This window comes from Pterocles gutturalis, unplaced genomic scaffold (assembly GCF_000699245.1).
Source record: "Pterocles gutturalis isolate BGI_N339 unplaced genomic scaffold, ASM69924v1 scaffold29467, whole genome shotgun sequence".
NCBI classification, from domain to species: Eukaryota; Metazoa; Chordata; class Aves; order Pterocliformes; family Pteroclidae; genus Pterocles; species Pterocles gutturalis.
Window position 1 is genome coordinate 74,620 of NW_010116638.1, and position 19,996 is coordinate 94,615.

At 38.4% G+C, this 19,996-nt stretch overlaps 1 protein-coding gene across 1 annotated transcript in view; it reads right to left on the minus strand.

Moving 5' to 3' along the window:
• The window catches only part of LOC104463306 (protein piccolo-like), a gene marked incomplete at its 5' end in the record, with an annotated part of 93,336 nt that overhangs the window by 58,778 nt on the left and 14,562 nt on the right, over nucleotides 1-19,996 (minus strand). Inside the window, 2 exons of the mRNA XM_010075573.1 lie at nucleotides 732-857; nucleotides 19,135-19,216. Of these exons, the coding sequence (XP_010073875.1) occupies nucleotides 732-857; nucleotides 19,135-19,216 (208 nt within the window). The remainder of the gene's footprint in view (nucleotides 1-731; nucleotides 858-19,134; nucleotides 19,217-19,996) is intronic.

Genomic DNA, 19,996 nt, shown 5'->3' on the forward strand with positions numbered 1-19,996 from the left:
TTTAATGATAACTAAGTTGAATTCATTTCACCTAGCTTTAATTGCCTAAAGGATGATGTGTTGTCTAATGAAGTCTTCTTAAAGGCAATTAAATGAGGAAGACACTCCCAGTTCTTGAAACAGAGGTCTATAGTAAACGAAATAACTGCCCTTCTGTAGAGGATTCTTCTTCTCTGTTGCCTGTTGAGGCAGGTTGGATGACTATCTTAAACTAGAAAACTAAAGTTAGGTCAGCTAAATTCAGTCAAGTCTGACTTTAGGAAATTTAATAAAAATAGTGTGTGTAACTGAGAGAAAACTGGATCTGTCATCTATTTTACCTGTGCAACTAAGAAATGTAAGTAATCCCAAACATAGTTACCTAGATGATCAAGCCAGGGTAAAGATACTCAAAACAGCATGTCCATAATGTACATGGATAACACAGATTCACGATATACAGTTGGACTCTAGCCATACTTTCTTATCCCCAGTGCAGACTGCATATTGGCACATATTACTGAAGACACGCCATAATACATAATTCTCTTTGGCTATAGAAGTCCTAAAATGACCTTGCATCAGTCCTTTTCTACTTCAAGACTCATTGAGGTTTAGAGGAGCTCTAAAATGCACCTCACTCCTTGTACAAGATTGCACACGTTGTGCAAGAGAAAATGCATATTACAAATAATGCTACCAAACTCGCAGTTCTCCCGTGGTTCCATTTTTTGATAATGCATTTATCTTACCTTCCACCAGCTTCCCCGTCTGCTCTGCGTTGCCCCCAGGCAAGATCTTGGCAATGTAAGCCCCAATTTCCCCACTGCTTCCTGGAATTTCCTTCCCACCTACAACACGGATTCCCAGTCCATTGCCTGTGATCAAAAGAAAGAGAAAAGTTTAAACAGAGATGAAGCAATTAATAATTCACTGCAAAGAAAGGAAGAGAGTAACTCTTCAGAGGTTACTGAAGGATGCCACCAATAACTTCTGGCTATGCTTGGAAGATGAAGGTTAACTGCAGTCCCATCCGTCACTTTCACAAAGACTTAACTTTGTGTAGAAGAGGTTCAGCGAAAGAAAAGATCTTCTTGAGTAACTACTATATGACTGACATACGAAAAATCACACTGAAGCCAATTCCACCTTCTCCTGACAGCCTTACTGCACTGCAAAGGGACTATTTGCCTGGCAAGCCTATTTCAAGCAAACCATAATTTGCACTATTAATTAAACCACAATAAATTACTAGAAATCCATATGAAGTATGGATTCAAAGGATAACTTTATCATATGCCTAAAACATGCATGCAATTTAGTTGAAAAATTATAGTAGTTAAGCTTTTAGAATCACATAAATATGGAGACGGACAGAGGTCATTGAGCTCCAGCAGCAAAGCATGTACATTTACATGAACCTATATTTGGCAGATGCTATAATTTTTTCTTAAATATATGCTTTCAATTGATTTCTTTTACATCAAAGGATGTACAAATTATCAAAATGGAAAAAGCCTACAATCGATCTGTGTAAAGCATCATGAAATCTGATATATTTTCTCCCTTTTTTATAAATTACAAAAATGAAAACATTTTGATCACTCTGATTATTTTAGCTGGAGAGAAGCAGATCATTTCTCTTGTACATAACAATAAGAGTGAAAACAAAAGCTTAAAAAATAGTCTCATAAAGCTAATCTTTGTGCATTGCCAACTTTCCACTCTATCTTGCTTTTTGAAAAAAAATACTTCCCATATAAGAAAATCAAATTTATTCTTTAAAGAAGAAGAAAATTTCATATGAGATGATTCACACTTTGATCTGGGAATGTAAAGTCTGATTTTCCCACCTTTATTTTAATGGCTAAATAATTAATCTTAAATTTATTAATTTAATAAGCCAAACCTGCTGAGTGATTACACTAATCAGCTATAGGAAGCTCACCACACAATCTCTTTTCAAAGCATTATCTTTTTAGATTAAGTCTTTTCCTCATAATGCTATTAGGGTTTGATAAGTCAGCCCTGAGTTTGTTTTAGGAGCAAGATAGCCACACTGAATTTCTGGCCAAAAAAGTTTCCACCAGTTTTTCTATCCCAGTTTAGCTAAATCAATATCCTTTATGCCTCAGCATTCCTCATAATAGCATATTAGACATTTTCCAAAGAAACATTTTATTTTCTTTCGGAAGATGTCTGACGTTCAGATACACGCATGGATCCTGTACAGCACAATATAAAGGTAAGAAAGGCCATAGGAGCCTCATGGCTTAAGGTGTTTATCAGGAATTACTTGACATAGAACCAGCTCATTCCACCACTGCAAGCCTAGACCCAAACAGTGTATCCCTCTAATATACCGATAAAATAGATGTGTGAGAGCAGCCTCGGAAAACTAATGGTGAGGAACTAGAAGAAAATATATGAGGATTGTTCTTACAGCTATAGCATTGTATTTAGTGTACATAAGTATATTTAAAGTACCGAGAAGAATGGACTGCTATATAAATCAAGCAGTATGCACTGCTGGAGCATGCAAGAAGCTCGACCACACAACTAGTGGTGTGGGCTGGCGGCACCTCAGATGATGGGTACAGCTCAGCCATGGGGAGATGGCATACTTTCATTAGATCTACGTTTTGTGACCTAAGGTAACACAATTTGGGTGGGGATTCAGTGACAGGATGACCACTGGTAATGTGCTATCATTACAGAGAACTTTCAGTGAATGACTTCAGTGTGGGCTGACGGCCAAGGATGAGTTTCAGGGGTATTGTGGGAATAAGCCATGGAATGGCTGAGGGCTAGTGCATGATAAATCATCTGACATACCTTGAGTTTTTACAAAGGATGATCAAAGCTCTCTGCAGATTAGATCTGGCACAGTTTAGCCACCATAGTGTGTAACAGAAGAAACTGGTTTTGTTATGGTACACGAGGACAGGTAGGAGTTTTGTACACATATGTTGAACAGAGTTCACCTTTAAATTATATTTATATCCAAGTTTGAGATAAAGTTCAGATCTGTCATATAAACCCATTTCAGAATCTGTATTTTTGTATTACCTATGTGGTGATATTTAGTCTTAATACTTTCAGAACAGATAAGAGATTTAGGGAATATATAAACTCAACCCTATGACAACATGAACAATAATTTGTTAAGTTACAACTGTACAAAGATATGATATGGCAAGTATGTCCTCTCAAATGATAGCATGAAATTTACCAGTAAGTTCCTTGAAATTTTTGCTAAGAATTTTAGTCACTTCGGCCCCTCTCTACATTTGTCTTATTTTTTGTAATTTGAAGACCCGAGCAACATCTTTAAGAAAGTAAGCTTCTTATAAGACTTTACACCTGGGAATGTAAAGTAATGCAAATGTAATGCAAAAGAATGTAAATATTTTTAAGCTTTTCTTTGAACATGACAAGTGAATATTGTCCCTCCGGCTTTTAACGGCAAATTAAGAATTAGAAAAGTTTAACTATTTCAGCTTGAAGGGGACTCTCTAAAAAAAAATGTAAAGGGACCCATATAATAAACATAAAACAATCCCACCTAAATACCCAAGATAATTACAGGCATGAGGAATAGAATTAAATTTCTGCTACAAGATATATCCTTCATGGCAGTCAATATTCCTTTAATTATAAACTTGGTATGGATGATAATTGATTAACTAAACATATTGCTGCTTGGCTGGTTTCTAATACAAGTGATTTGATACACAGAAAGGATGCTGTATTTTAAACAACAGACATATTGGCACTCTAGGACTGTGCTATGGGAAGTTCTAAGATTATTTTTGTTGACGAGAGTAATTTTTCAGTGTAATTGGAACAAACTGCATAGGTATTTTAAATTAATTACTTTATTTCAGTGCAAATTTGAAATCTAGCACGGGTAAAGCTTATTTTTCCTGACTTGATAGGGAAAGCAAACCCACCGTTTTAAGGATGGGTATAAATGTCCTTTACAAAAGTTGAAAAATACAGGCTTTAAAATATAAGCATCTCATTGAATAAAGCGAATGCATATCCCTATAAAAGATTTAAATGTTTGTCCATCCTCAAGACTTAGAAATTCTTGTGGGATGCTCTGCACATTTATCAGAGGACTCCTGATCCAACACTACTGAAAGACTCATTAGTATGCTACAGATCTGAGGCTCACACCTGGGAACTATCAAGTTCAGCAAATCCAACAGACAGCTATTCTTAGTATGCAACACACACAAACAAGAACACAGTAACTTACTCTGAACCCACACAGTCAACGTACGGACTCTTCAACATCTCAGTAGGACTGGACGCTTCTTGTCACATAGGGCAGTAACTCTGCAGGGTTGGAGTTTTCTCATGATATGCTGTACTGGTATCTCTGCCTCATAGCATCATTGTATCAGAATGGCAGAGAGGTAGTTTGCCATATAACTGAGTGCACAAGACACTTGATTTCATAGGCAGTTCTACGGATACTTAAGCCAGATAACTTTGAAAATCATGGCTGACATATTGGTTCTTATTTTGCAATCCTAAGGCGTTTGTCCATGTTACTGCTAACAAAATAATTTATTTTCCATGCTAATATATAAAGATTTTAATTCCCGGACACATTGAAAAGGCTTGTGATGTTATATTTGCAGGTTTTAGAGTCAAACATATGACTGGCATTATGTATTAAGTAGGAACATGCTTCATAAGGGATAATCGGGGTGGAGGGTGGGGTGTTTGCACATGTTCTTGTTGATGGACAAATCAGGGGACATTTCATTTAATTTGATCTGTTTGCACTAAATTAGAAAATTGTACTCCATTATTATTATGTTGCAAAAATGTTACTAGAAGAAATATTTTAACTTAAATTACAAACCATTCGATTCCTGTCAGTCAGAATGAATGAGCTACTTTTTGTCCAACGAGCTTTAAGTGCTCTGTTCTGGTGGACAAAGAAATATAGCTTGGATGTTGCTATATTTTCTCATATGAAAATGGGATTTCAAACCTGTTTTTACTGTATCTATTGAAAATATTGAGTTTACTACTTCTGTTTGCAATGACATTGCCCAATTTATCACCTTGAATACAGATAGCTTAAAAATATCATCAATCATATGCTTTCTCAGGTTTTTTCCCTTCTTGTTTTCTTTTTTTTTTTTCTTTGAGTCTAATTTTCATCTCTCAGCCCATTTTGATATAACCAGACATTCATCTTTCAATTTTAGATTTTCAGATTAATGAACTACTGCTTTCTTCTTCAGAAGACACAGGACGAGTTAACCGCCAGAAAGAATCATCATGCTTTGAATGAGAGAGGGCACCTTTCTGAACTCTGAGTATTGATTTATATGGAAAATATCTTCAAGAAAACATCTCTTCAAAGGGAATTTTACACATTTTAAGATTCAATCCTTTTTAGGATGCTTCAAAGCTAGAAGTCTGTTAATTAATTGCAGCTGTTTTTACTGATCTCCCAAGGCTGTGATCCTACTCTCCTCTCTAATCTTCACCTTAAGAAGCAGCATGCTAAGCAAAAAAAGCCCCCCAAAATCCCCACAACCCAAAACCCAAAAAGCCTAATGTTAAACTTTAACAAGATAGATAATGCAACTGAATTGGTTTTATACTTTGATAAATAAACAAATGGTTGTAGTTTTTCTAGACTTTAGTAAAGCTTTTGGTACTGTTCCTCACACCATACTTCCAGACTAGGTGTCCAGCTGTGGGATGAGTGGGTTCTTGTGCACTGGGTGAAGAACTGGTTGAAAGGCAGAGCTCAGAGGGTTGTAGTGAATGGGACTACATCTGACTGGCAACTGGTCACCAGCAGTGTTCCTCAGGGTTCCATTCTAGGGCCAGTTCTGTTCAATGTATTTATCAATGATCTGGATGCAGGACTTGGATGCACCATTAGCAAGTTTGCTGGTGATACCCAACTGGGAGGTGCTGTCTTGACTGTCTTGAGGGACAAGTTGCTTTGCATAGGGATCTAGATAGATCGGAGCACTGGGCTGTGATTAATGGGATGAAATTTAACAACACCAAAGGCTGGATTCTGCACCTAGGACAGAGTAATGCTGGGCACAAGTATAAACTGGGAGAGGAGTGGCTGGAAAGCAGCCCTGTAGAAAGGGATTTGGGGTGCTGGTCGACAGCAGGCTCAATAGGAGCCAGCAGTGTGCCCTGGCAGCCAAGAGAGCAACTGTATCCTGGGGTGCATCACACACCGCACAACCAGCTGGTCAAAACAGGTGATTATCCCACTGGATTCAGCGCTGGTGCAGCCTCACCTGGAGTGCTGTATGCAGTTCTGGGCGTCACACTTTAAGAAGGATGTTCAGGTACTCAAATGTGCCCAAAGGAGAGCAACAAAGCTGGTGACAGGGCTGGAAGGAATGTCCTGTGCAGGGCAGCTAAGGACTCTGGGTTTGTCTAGTTTGCAGAAAAGGAGGCTGAAGGGCAACTGCATCACTCTCTAGAGCTTCCTGAGGAGGGGAAGCGGAAAGGGAGGTGCTGAGCTCTTCTCCCTGGTACCCAGTGATAGGATTCTCAGGAATGGTTCAAACCTGCACCAGGGGAGGTTTAGATTGGACATTAGGAAGCATTTATTTACCAAGAGGGTGGTCAAACACTGGAACAGGCTTCCTAGGGAGGGGGTCGATGCCCCAAGCCTGTCAGTGTTTAAAAGGCATTTGGACAGTGCCCTTAATAACATGCTTTAGCTTGGACAGTCCTGAATTGGTCAGGCAGTTGGACTAGATGATCATAGCAGACCCCTTCCAACTAAAATATTCTGTTCTATTCTACACTATTCTATTCTATTCTATTCAAGATTTCAAGTGTCTAATAAATGAAGAGTTACTTTTGAGAGAAATTCATATTTAGAGAAAAATATTAATAAAATTGAATGGCCAATACCTTTTTTTCTTTTTGGGAATTAACCGGCTTCGTGACTTTCAAAAGGACATTTCACTTGTCATGTCATGTCCTTCCAGACATCAAAAACTGTTTCAGTGATGCATATTTGCAATATATATACACAAAAAAAGTATATTTGAGTAGTGACCAACAACTCAATATTAATAAATTCTGACACTGATGTCCTGGTAAGCATCACTGCAAAATTATTTTAAAAATTCACCATTCTCTTTTCGTTAATTCCACCATTAGGCACTTTGTGTCCAATTAGACTTATTTATTCTGAACTTGTGTAGCTCAATGTATCTCAGAGCACTATGAAATTATATCCCCCTGTACATTTTGTTGTGTCACACTAGCAACGCAGCTGAAAGAGCAGAAACATGACTCACTTGATACACAACATTCTGTTGAAGTAGGCTGACCATAACCCAAGCTCTGCAATTACAACTTGGTCATTTTTCTCCATTAGGGAGATAATAAAGATCAGATTGTTGCCAATCTCTTGCTGTTGCTCTGATCACAGGGAAGTTCATGAAATGTTATCATATTTTTACTACTTAGCTGAGCAGCTTCACTAGAGCCATTAAACAACCTAGATTTCCTTGAACTATTTCAGCATCACAACTAGACTTGCCTTTCCAAACAAATGTCAAGAACCCGTTACATGTTAGAAGTTAAAAAAAAAAAAAAAAAAGAAGAAAAGAACAGGGAAAAACAGAGTAATTCAAGACACACCAGGCTTCTGCTGGTGTTGGTGGTCTTGCCTTTACACAAAAGTAGAAATTAATTTTACAGGGATGCTTTCTCTTATAAAAGTAAATAGAACTCCGTCACCAAATGCAGGGATGGATATGGTTTAGTTATTAGGTAAGTCCCATGCAGTAGTAACAACTTCAACACTGGCATGAGAATGCAGGCAATGTGACCCAGAAGCTCTGTGCAAACATTGCTCATGTGTTAACTCAAACAAATATTTCCTCTGGGCTAATTTTTCAAAGTATGAAACCATTTGTCTGTCTAATTAGATGAGTAAAGAAAGTAAAGAAGCAATTAGAATGTACAACAGATTTTCAGTAATCACGCAGGAGTTTGTGTGAATTGGTGTAGCAAACTGTAAGTACGAGCGTCAGCAGCAATCTGACTCTTGTCCCAGTTAGATATGGAGCTACACGGATTTTTAATAGACTTTCAAGTGACTGCATTTTTGAGAAAAATATTACAAAACACTAGTGATTTGGATTTCTAAGATTCTAAGACCTTCAAGATGGTAGTTGAAAATTGCTTTTTATTCTGGTTCTAGAGAACCATGGTTGCTTTATCACCTTTGGATATGATGTTCTTTGACATTGAAACTATGCAGAAGTAAATCGGAAAAATTGAAATGGGCTTAAACTGCAAAATAAAGATGAGGGTTACAACACATGCCCCTAAGTAGTTTGAAATGCAAGATATGTTTGAACCTCAAAATAAAGATTAGGTGTTGTGTTTCATATCCATGAGCCAATGAAGAGACATAACACGGAGGGAAGAGAAAACCACAAGTCCAAATACAGTTTTCATCACTTCCTAACAATTATTTCAAAAATAAAATTCAAAACCAGGAGGTTGAATCATAGCAAGGAAGCACAAGAGTGACCTTTTTTGGGCAAGGTCCAATGGTAGCAATCAGAAAAATGCATGGGCATAACGAATGAGATCGAGGCATTAGGCATGAAAGTTTTTGCAGTATGGCAAAATACCATTCTATAGCAATGAGAAAATATCAATCAAATTAGACAATACAAAGTCTTCCAACTCTATTTGATGGTGAACAGAGACAGAACATACCTTTCTTCTGTGCTCATTTACTAGACTTTATCACCCTATTCCTTCCCCAGCCTTATCTTGACCAGACAGGTGCTAGTGTACAGGTAGGTCCATATCTGCTGGAACAATTTAAACCATGTTCCATTGTCTGTATGAAACAGAATTGTCAGCCACAGAAAAAAACAATGATGACTTATCTTTGTAAAGCTCAGACTGAAAAGCCCCATAAAGAAACACAAGTTATTTATTTAGGTATTATACTTGTGATAAAGCAATCTGGAAAGTCTGGAGAAAACAAACATGGCAAAGCAAGCAAAACCAAGTTAGATCATCCACTTGTAAAGCAGCAGGGAATGGAATGTGTATAATGAAATCCAGGCTAAATTCTTATTTGCTCTATTATTCCTATACAATCCTGTGGAAGACATAACATGATGATCCATATAAAAGCTTTGTTGTCTAGATAGATACAACATTTTCAAGGTTGTGCTCAGGAGAATTGTTTTGGTGCTTCCTAATGAAATTAGATTAAATGAAGTTGTTTCCTAGAAACATGATTAAGCCTACTCATTTATTGCACTTCTTGGCCATTGGTAATTAAGGTATAAAATATACATGAAGTCAAATCCTGAGCTGATGAAATTCAGATGTATTCCACTTGTTTTAATAACACAGCATTGATTTATATCAGCTGCAAATCTGCTTCATGCTGATTTACAGACTGGTTATCATCCTGTGTTTAATGAATTAACATCTTGGAGCACTTTTCATATCTACTTGAAAACAAGATACAGGCCTCTTCTTTTTGTCACATGAGAATAAGAGCACTCAGGTGTCATCCATGGTAGACGATAGCTTTAAATCTATAAAAGACCTGTAGACACTGAGGTTTGCCTGTTCACTGATAGACACCAATGGCTCAACAGATGCAACTTACTGACAGCTGAACTTCTTTGTTTAAAATGTTAGTTTTGAACTCTCCCATCCCTGTCAGCTTTGGTATTTAAGAAACAGCAGCAGAGTTATGTAAATATGATATAATATACTATAATATGCAAGATATATAGGTATATGTTAGCTACAATATAATGCATAAACAAGAGCCTTTAGGAAAAGAGTAGTTCCTCCTTTAATGCAAAGACTCAATCACTGCTTCCCAAAGTGGGTGAACTGCAGGCTATTGAGAGCTGTGAGAATACTGCACTGTGCTTACCATGGTCTTATATTCTTAAACAACTTCAGTCAGAGCCATGATGAAGGAGGGCTAAACAAACCTTATGTCTGACCTATTAAGACTGTTTTTATGTTTAATAAATTTGGGAAAATTTTGCTGTCTTCAGTAAACAGTGATGATTATCACATCTTGTCCAGGGTGCTGTGTAGACTTGTCCAATGTATGGTAATGCTAAGAACAAAGCAAGAAACATATTCCTTTCCTTCATTTTGCATTACTTCTCAGTAGTCATTGTGCTGACATCTGGGGAGCACAAAGGCTGTATCTATCACAAATTCTTTTTATGAAGCTGGTAAACTGGGTTAAGAGGAAACAGAAACATCACACTGTCCTGTCACCTACTGGACAGAGTCCATGCTATCTATGTGGAGTGCTGATGTGCATCGCATCTGCAGAAGTTACAAGAGTGTATTCCATCACCTCCTCCACGTCATTGATAAAGATATTAAATGGCCCCACAATACAGTCTTCTGTGGTACTCTACCTGTTACCTGCCTCCAGGAAGAGCATGGCCCATTAACCACTGCACTCAAAACCCAACCATCTACCCAGTTTTTTACTCATCTAGTTGCCCAGACACCGAGACCTTTACATCCCAATTGCAGGCTAAAAGTTAATGTAAGAAAATACCTAGAGTCTCTCAGCTTATTGCAATACCGTAAATTCAGTCCAGTTTCACAAAACTTTAAAGATTCTTACGAGGATGAATCTATCTTAAAGGGCAAGCTTTAATCTCTTCAGCTGATATCTCAGCCAATCGTTAATTGCTTCACTGTAAAAAAACCCCAATCTTTGTGCTATTTTTAATGCTACAGTAGTTGCTTTTAGCTCAAGCTTTTTACTCATGTTCTTCTCAATAAGGGAGAAAAGTTCAATAGATTTTACTGACGATTCCCACACAACATGAGGCAGCCCTGTCATCAGAGGAAAAGGTTTTGCATAAAGGATGCTCTGCTGGCTTATCACAACTTAGTTGGTATGTTGTGAGTCTGGCATATTCGTGATGTCTTAGCAAATGTTATTAGCAAACTATAGTTCAGTCCTAGGTGAATGCAATGACACCTGTTTGCAGTTATCTTAACATCTTGGACCAAAACTTCAAACTGTTCAGTTTTATTTAGCTATTTTAGAAGCACATCTCCAGCTTTTGAAGCTATGTGTATTTTTTTAAGAAAATACCAAGAAAAGCCTTGAGGATCTAGTATGTAAGTTCTCTCTACTATAACTTTGTGTGCTGATCTTGTGTTTCAGACTTTGTATAGTGTCTTGGCATTACAGATTCCTATAAACTGTAGACACATGGTCATTTATATATGCTATTAATCAAACTTTTTTTTTCCAGTAAACTTCTTACAGCAGAGCTAATCTGCCTAGTATTTGTACAACTGTGTGTTGGCAATGGCTAAATAGAAGCTACTGCACTCTATCACTTCCTTTGGGACAGGTGATATCATGGGGAGTGTACACGCCAAGGGGAACACTGATGGTTCCTGGTCAAAATTTTGAACAATCTGTTGGAAAGATGATATTGACTGCTCTTAACAGCCACCCAGTAAAGACTCAGCACACTGGATAATTTCTCTGGTAGGAAAACCAAAGGAATATCTCACTCAAATAACTGCTGCACAAAGGAATCAACTGATGTAGTGTTGCTTGGATAGCTGTCATGAATGGGGAAGAGTTATCGGAACTGTAAATTGTAAAATAACATTCTTCCAAAACAAGCAATACCTGCAATCTTTTAAGTCTTTGTAAAAAACTCTGAACTTTCCTTCTCTCAAAAAGAAAGACAGTATCTGGTTTTGGTGTATCACTCATTAAAAACATTGTAATATTCATAAAAAATACACAAAATGAGTGAAGGAATTGCAGATCCTCTATTGTTAAGCTTCAAATTAACTTTTGACTTCTTGCTTGGAAAAGATCCTAAGCTGGCAACATCAGAGACAGAAGCTCATGGTTTATTCTCATAAGAGGTATCACAGAGCAGTGTTCAGGATTAACGTGGCCATTTGACAGTTCATTTCTTACAACCATTCAATCTGTGGATACAGGCTAGCTCTGTGTTTGGAAATAGGAACTGTCCCCTAAGACACGTGCTGAGACCTTCAGTTCATTGCACTTGCTCTTTCCTTGACATCAGTCACTGCTGGATGAGGTCAGTAACTGTATCCAACCATTTCTCATCTAAGTTGGGTTTAAACGTATGTCTTTAAGTAACGAAGTGCCTTACTTCTGTAGTAGGTAGATAGTAAAATAGGCATTGCAATGTAGGCTGGTAATAAAATAATAAAAAAAAAAGACTTGACTAAATGTTTTTTAATCGTTTTTTTTTAAAGAGTAGCCATAAATCTCACAAGACTTGGTATCTCACATCTTATTTGTGATATACTTATTTGATGTCTCACACAAAATAAATATTTCTTATAATAACTTGACTGCTGCAAAAGAAAAACAGCACCTGAATTAAGTGCATAGCAATTTACTAGTCAGCTTGTTCTTTGTTAAAATTAACCCTTCAAAATGCAGGCTTTTTGTAGCAGGGACCTGTGTACCTTGTTCCTTTAAACACTGCAGTCTTCACTTCTGTATCAAGAGAATGATATGATAATTTTTTTCTACCACTAGAAGAAGCTGTCAAATGAGGGAAATCTTCAGTCTTTTCTGAGTAAACGGTATATTCTCAAGTCAATGACTATTGCTGTCTGAAACATCAGCAAGCAGAAAAACTAAATTTTTTTTTTTAAAAAAAACAAAAGACAATTTCTGATCTACTTTGCAAATTAGCACTTTGATATATCTTACACTTTTGCCTCCTTAAATTGTATCTCTTAAAAAAATGTGTACTGTAATGACTAAGGGGGGGCTGGGTTTTTTTGTGGGGGGAGGAAATGTATGTAATTTTGGGGTGTCTATCTTCAAACAGCTTTGCCTTGTCTAATGTCAGCTTCACACCCTTTCTTGAACAGCTTTCTTCAAGAACGAGACCACTTTCTAGCAAACTTGAGGTAATTTAAAGAAAATTTTGCTGACAATCCCCCTCCCCCAAATTCTTTTTACTGAAGGAAACCAGCAAACAATCATGCAGGCACTGAGTGCATATTACCTGCAAGCAATATTAAAGTAAAAATATTCAGAAACACAGATAATGAGGAACAGAGGTTTGACTTGACAACCTGCACCTCAGGCAGGTTGGTGCAGTGATGCTCTGAGACAGACAGAACCTCAGAGCACCCTACCAAGGCACGAGGAACATTTCCTTTGCATCAGCGACCTGCAGAATCAGAACGTCTCAACCTTAATCATCCTGCACCCAGATTGCATGGGAGCGTACACCCAGTGCACTACAAAGACCTGTACAAATCTGTGATCAGGTAAATAGTGAGTGGAAGGCAATCATTCTCAAAATGTTCCAGCACCCTGCTCTGGAAAGTGCATATAACACAAATAGGCTTCTGCCTCTTGACGATGAGGGACAATGTGGTCCTTTAGACAACCAGTCCTCTACAAGTCTTTTGATTGTTCTGTAGCCCCTTTGTACATCTGTTCATCTCATCTAATTTAAGATCTCTACAAGACAAAAACTGTAGCCTAAATTAGTGACCTGATAATAATATCCTTATAATCAATAGAGGAAAATGACCATATCCAAAAGGTGATTTATTTAAACTACTTCAACCTCCAGTTGACTGCCCTTTGTAACTGCCTCGTTCCAGTGTCATTATTAAACCTATGCACACTTCTGACAGCCAGTATCCAGAGAACGGAACACAGGGTCTTCTTTTTCCTCTGGGAGTCGTTAAGGCAATTTATGTCTCACCTGTGAAGTAGAACCTTAAACTGACATTTCTGCATTATTAACTTTTTCTAATGTCCTTGACAAGGTGTTTCACCAAAGATATGCATCCCTGAATGTCTCATCTTCTAGTTCTTCATCAGAAAGTGCTGACCTGCATTACTTATCTCCAAAAAAGACAGATTTCTAGTTTGGCTCCTGTGAATCACATTCTTACATGCCAGCTTTCCTCTTGGCTTTCCATGGGAACCTGGGGCCCTGACTTGACTCTAACATTCAGTGTTGCAGCGACCTGCTCGTGCAGCTTTCTCTGCACGAGAACTGTGAAAGCAAATTGGACCTTTATAACCAGTGCACACATTACCCTCTAGATTACCTCCACTCATCTTAAGATCTTATTAGACATCCTTCAACAGATGTTCATACACTGGAAAATGCATAATACACTGGAAAATAAACATTTAGAAAACATTTCAAAAAGGGTTCATGGAAATTATTTTAAATACACACACTAGTTAATTTAGAGAGAAGGCACATAAACAAGGGACATAAACATGGAATATGTAGTCTATATCTCTACAAAATGTCTCTAAAATATAAACATTTGTTTGTGTTTTTTTTTTTTTTTAAACATTTAGAAAACTGGAATGGTATTAAGTTCTTTCTAAGATTGCTATTAAGACACAAACAGACATCTCTCCATCCCTTTATTTCCTATTCGTGTCCTCACTTACTGCCATATGACTTCACCAGAAAATCTCTGACGCTGCCTGGCTGTAACAGCTCTGTCCCTCTATTTATGGGTTTTTACCTTCTGTGTCCCATCTCCGATAAGGATGGAGTGATTGAGGGAATGATGGCCATTAATTAGGGATTAAATTCTTCCTCAGTTATTAAAGGAAAGTATTTTATTTGAATTCTCTTCCTCTCTCAGGATAAGTACCACATGAGCTGGCATGCTGCAGAAGTGTAGTGTTGTGTGCAGGAATTAGTAATCCTTATGGAGAGTATGAGGCATCTCTGACGTGTGTGCAGCATCACAGCTACCCTGTCACCCTCTTAGCAGTTTCACTGACATCACTGCTGAAGGGAAGATTAGGGACACAGCCTTCTGCCCACAGTCTAACTCGCTTCTTTACTCTACTATAAAGTTCACAGCTTTTTCTGAATTGCTTCTCTGCCTTTTTTTTTTTATTTTTTTATCAGAATTGAAGAGGATGTTCCACAACAGGGACAGGCTGGCTGCTCAAAGGTATGTTTTGCTCCCTGGAAACAAAGAGTATTCTACCTTTGGAAAGGGAAGAATTACTTGTGACTCATCCTAAGTGAGGCAAAGCAGCAAAATTACCTTTGACTGAGTGCACTCGTTGTACCGTTAGACCTACTGAGATATGTCTGCTGTGTTGGGTTTTCACCCAGTGTGCCTACATAGCTTTCTGATCAGGAATAACACAATGTATGTTTTTATCTTTGCAACATTTCCAAACGTATTGCCAATGCTTTCATTACCTTCAGTACCCACGTCCTCTCTTCACTTTTTTCAAACATAACTATGACGTGTTAAAAAACAGAAGAGAAGATGCTGGCAGCATGAAACAGTGCTTATGCTTCTACGCTAAAGGATCCAAAAGGAACAAGGGATTCTCAGTGAAAACAAACAGTGAGTTTTTGGAGCATTAAATATTGCTGTATTATCATTCACTGATCACTGCCGTCATCGCTTTGGCACCTCAGCATAACAATGATGCCAATTCCTTTTTTTTTTTTTTTTTAATTGCAAGTTATTAATCAATCTTTGCAGAGAAAATCCTTGTCAATTCCTTCACATCTATCAGCATTGCCTCAGGAGGGACCTTGAAAAGAAGTGTGAGTTCTAGTCAATGGCATGTGCTAAAGAAACAAACCCCTCAAGAGCGAGGCCAGCTAGCAAGTATATATTTTGCATTCTGAGCTACTCTTCTCTTGCCATAACAATGTTGGCCTGCTTCCTCATTCCTTAAACACCTCATTCACATGCTAAAATTTGCAGTAAATGTTTTTGTGTGCAAAATTCTGCCAGATTATGTAAAAGGCATCAAAAACATCTGTACCTCAGAGCCAGTTTTCATTAATCAAGAAAACAAACAAACAGAATGCATGTACACATAATATACAGAGATATGGCTGGAATTTAAAATTATTTGGGACTACTCATTATTGATATTGATAATGTGACAATTTCTGCATCCACAATCAGCCACTAACTCCCACTATAGTAAATATGTGATGAGATCTATGGAATTCAAATGATAATGGTGATTTTAGGATGAAACTCAAGCTTGCCCTATAGTTACAGCTGTGGTATAGCTGGGTGCCTGGGCTGACCCAGCACACTGAGTCATTAATGCCCAGGCTGGCCCAGGAACTCCCCAGTGAAATGAGGTGATGGGCTGAACCACTGGCCAGCTTCCCAGCAAAGCAGCTGATCAACAGGAGTTCTCCAAGTGGGAATTGTGGACAGTTTAGATTTCCCTTTGTAGCTCCTGCTGTGCACACACCAGTTAAGACACACTATTTGTGTATTTAAGATGTGTTCCTTAATTCCCTGAGAAGAGAACCCATGAGTCTCAGTAATCTCCCCAGGCAGCTCCTGCTCTTGAACTGACCAAACTACACGTAGATCATTTAAATCATCAGTAGAAACTGTTCTTGTGTGTGCAGAAGTGATTACACAGGACAGGCTTTTCTGCAGAGCTAAGACAGAGGATGTTTTGTCCATACTGTACAATAATCAGAGACAATAAATGATGCATATGCTGTCGTGGTCACCCAGGGCCACAAGCCATCTGCCTTCTAAGAATCCAGCAACACGACAGTTCAGGGAGTCTTGTCCGATACAGCTGAAGATGCTACTAAAAGGATGTTTGCAACAGAGACTCCCATTGGCACCCAGACAGTGACCAGCTGTTCTCTTGGAGAGATCTGACTCCCCATGTGAGCTTTACTGAGAGTTGTTGAGTTTTTTAACATACACTCTTCCTGCGCGTATGCAACTAGCATAAGGCAAACAGTGAAATAAAAGGATTCAACACCTCATTTTGCATTTTGGTACTTTTTATAGGAAAGAAAGGGGGAGGGAAGAAAGGAGAGCAGAAGAAAGAGAGGAAGGGAAGAAAGAAAGAAACAGAGCAAGAAACCAGCCAGCCACCAACCAACCACGGCATCTAGATGAATATTCAATAATCTTGCAGTGAGGTAGCTTGGTGCAATAAGAGTACATATTGTTTAATCTACCAATATTTTAAGTAACTTCTTCTGTATAACAGATTTCTAAGTCTGCCTCTGGCTAAAAGTCATTGTCTGGCTAATAGTCATTGTCTGGTTAATAAAGATACTTGCTATTAGTTTGCAGATAACGTTTAATCAAAATTGAATTTTTAAAAAAGGGAATAAAACCCATATATGTGGCTCTGGGAGAGGTCATCTGGAAAGCTGGAGGCTAAGCATAAAGCACCGTGCATTTAAAGAGATTTTCCATGTATTTTAATCCTTCAGCCACTGACAGAGGGGGAGGAAGGGAGGTACAAAGGCAAGGAGTTATGCTACTTGTACAAGGAGTGAAAAATACAACAATTTCTTCTGGCTCAGGTCCTCCCTATTGGTATCCTATCCCACCTTTGGCTCTTTACTGTAAAATTTGCATTTAAGCCTTTTTATATTTGTAGGAAAAAAACATAGAAGTAAGTCTGTGCAGGTCTGCAAGGGTGTATCTGGACTAAACCCCAAAAGTATGACTGCAGCTTGTAGACACAAAGCCAAGCCTGCTTACTCCAAACAGAATTTAGGTACAATATAGCACAGCTACAGCAGCCTGCAATCCCAGTGTGGGATACAAAACCTTAGCAGAATCCTGAGCGAATATTTGATCCTGTGTGATCTCATGCTGTGCAGGGCATTAGTAAATGGGAAGTCAATACCTGCACCTTGGTTTTCCAGTCATTGCCTGCAAGGCATTATCCTGATGCACAGCATGTTGCTGTGGTTACCAGCACGAGAGCTAGTGGAGAATTTGGAACTGGCGTTTTACATTGCACGACAGTAAGTAACTTTAAGTAGAAGAACAAGCTTTCAGCAACATTAAATCATGAGCTATACACAGTTGTGTGGTTGTAATTCCACTTGTTGTCGAGTAGGAGAGCAGCCTGGATCACAGCACTACTCATCACCCCATCAGGCAGAGATCTCGGCTCCCATGGACCAAGGGGCCCGGGGCAGCGGGGGGCTGTCACGGCAGCGACCCACGGCTTCCCTCACCGCACTGCGTGGGAGGAGGGTCTTTATGGATCCTGAAATCACCAGTGGGTGTTTCACTGACTAGCAAGAAAATACCTCATAATAGATACAGAACTTGCGTTTAACACCCTAAATATGAGGTGGATACTGGGGGTGGAAGTGATCAAGATTTTACTGCCAGAAACCCTGCGAAAACAATATTTAGCAATTCAAGTAGGTTTGTGCCACTTTCTACTTAATGCTTGAGGGAACGCTGGAGCTGGCAGTCGGTAATTATTTCTGCACAGAAACAGAGTTTGACACACACTACGAGAATTCTCTAAGAGAGTTAAAAGAAACTCTGAAGGTCCCACAACAAAACTGCTCAAAGCCTGTGCCTCTGAAAGAAGACAAACAGCATGTTAAAAAGCCTTTGAACTCCTTATCAGTATTAGATGTGAGAAAGAGTGCAATTCCAAAAGCTCAAACAGACAGACCTTACCTGGGCTAGACCTTGGAACTGGCAGTCTTCTACAATTTGACACAGGAAAACATCGCACTGCCTTCCTGCTCACAGTCCCAGAGGTGAATGAACATAACCTTTGCCACTTTAATCTCCTTTGCAAGCAGACTCAGACTCACACGAACATTCGTGTCAGTGTTAGGGAAAAGAGAATAAATCTGAAGTCCTGTGATTAATGTTTCTATGTGAAGATATCACAGAAAAAATGGGATCTGATGGTTTTGCTACCCCCCTCTATAGAATAGTTCCAGCACAGAAAAAAAAAAAAAAAATTCTGTACATGTGGAACACCTACAGAAGCCTATTTTACAGAAACATCTCATAAAGATAATATAGAGTTATATAAAAAGCAACAGCAAAACAGACTGCTCATATGTGTAATACAACAGATTTTCCCTCTGTTTTTAGTGTCTGTATAGCTTATGTATCTTGAACAGATGTTGTGACCTTTTTTCCGGACTGCTGCTCTCTGTTACAACCAACTAACAAGATTTAAAATGACCACTGAATTTCCTGCTGCATATGAGACAGGAGCTATTTTTAATACTGCAAATCTTTTGCATGATTCATACTAATCAAATTAATTATCATGTCTTGTAGAGAGTTGTCATTTTTTACCTGAAACTGTGTGATCCTTTGGGTCTCTCAGCAGTTTGAGCCTTGCATGAGGGAAAATGTACTGCAGGGGCTTCCCATTTATCTGAGGAACACAAATATGCATGTCATAAACAGATAGAACAGCATCAATAATTTGTATGGATAATTTTAGACAGTTGGAACAGAAACAAGTAAACAAACCTATTTCATCCAGGGGAATATAACAACTTCACAATTCAAATGCCTCCCCACCTCCCCCCAAGTTTCAAGACATTTGTCAGAATGCAAAATCTTTCTGCAGGGGAATGAATATTTGCTTCCACGAAGCTAGATTCATTTTGAATATGGCTTTAATTCTGATTTTTTTCCCTAATGACTAGAAGGTGGTCACTGTATTCTGTAGCTTCTCTTAGCATTAATCCTTTGTCCAAGCAATGTTCAAGAGAAGAAAGAAATTAAACATGATTCCTACAATTATTATAAAATCCTGTTCATACAGACCTAAACAAAATGGTGGTTGAATGTGTAAACAGCCATGAGTTACCAGTACTAGTAACAGCCCTTTAGTTTCATCCAAACCACATGTTCCAGTGAACCTCTTGTCACCAAATTTCAAGAGCTTTTCGAAAGACACAACCTAAAACTTTTAGGACTACGTTTTGTATGAAAATGTGTAAAGTTTACTTGGGCTGATACTGGAAAGCATCAAAACTGAAAGCAATGCATCTCTATAACACACATTAAAGGCCAGGTTTCCAGCTGGGATGACCCTACGATTTCTGCCCTACGATACTGGCTCAGGGGAGGCCACGCAGCAGGTACTGACCCACTTGCCAGGGACGATGGCCAAGAGCCCACACCAAAATGCCTTTGCAGAAAGAGT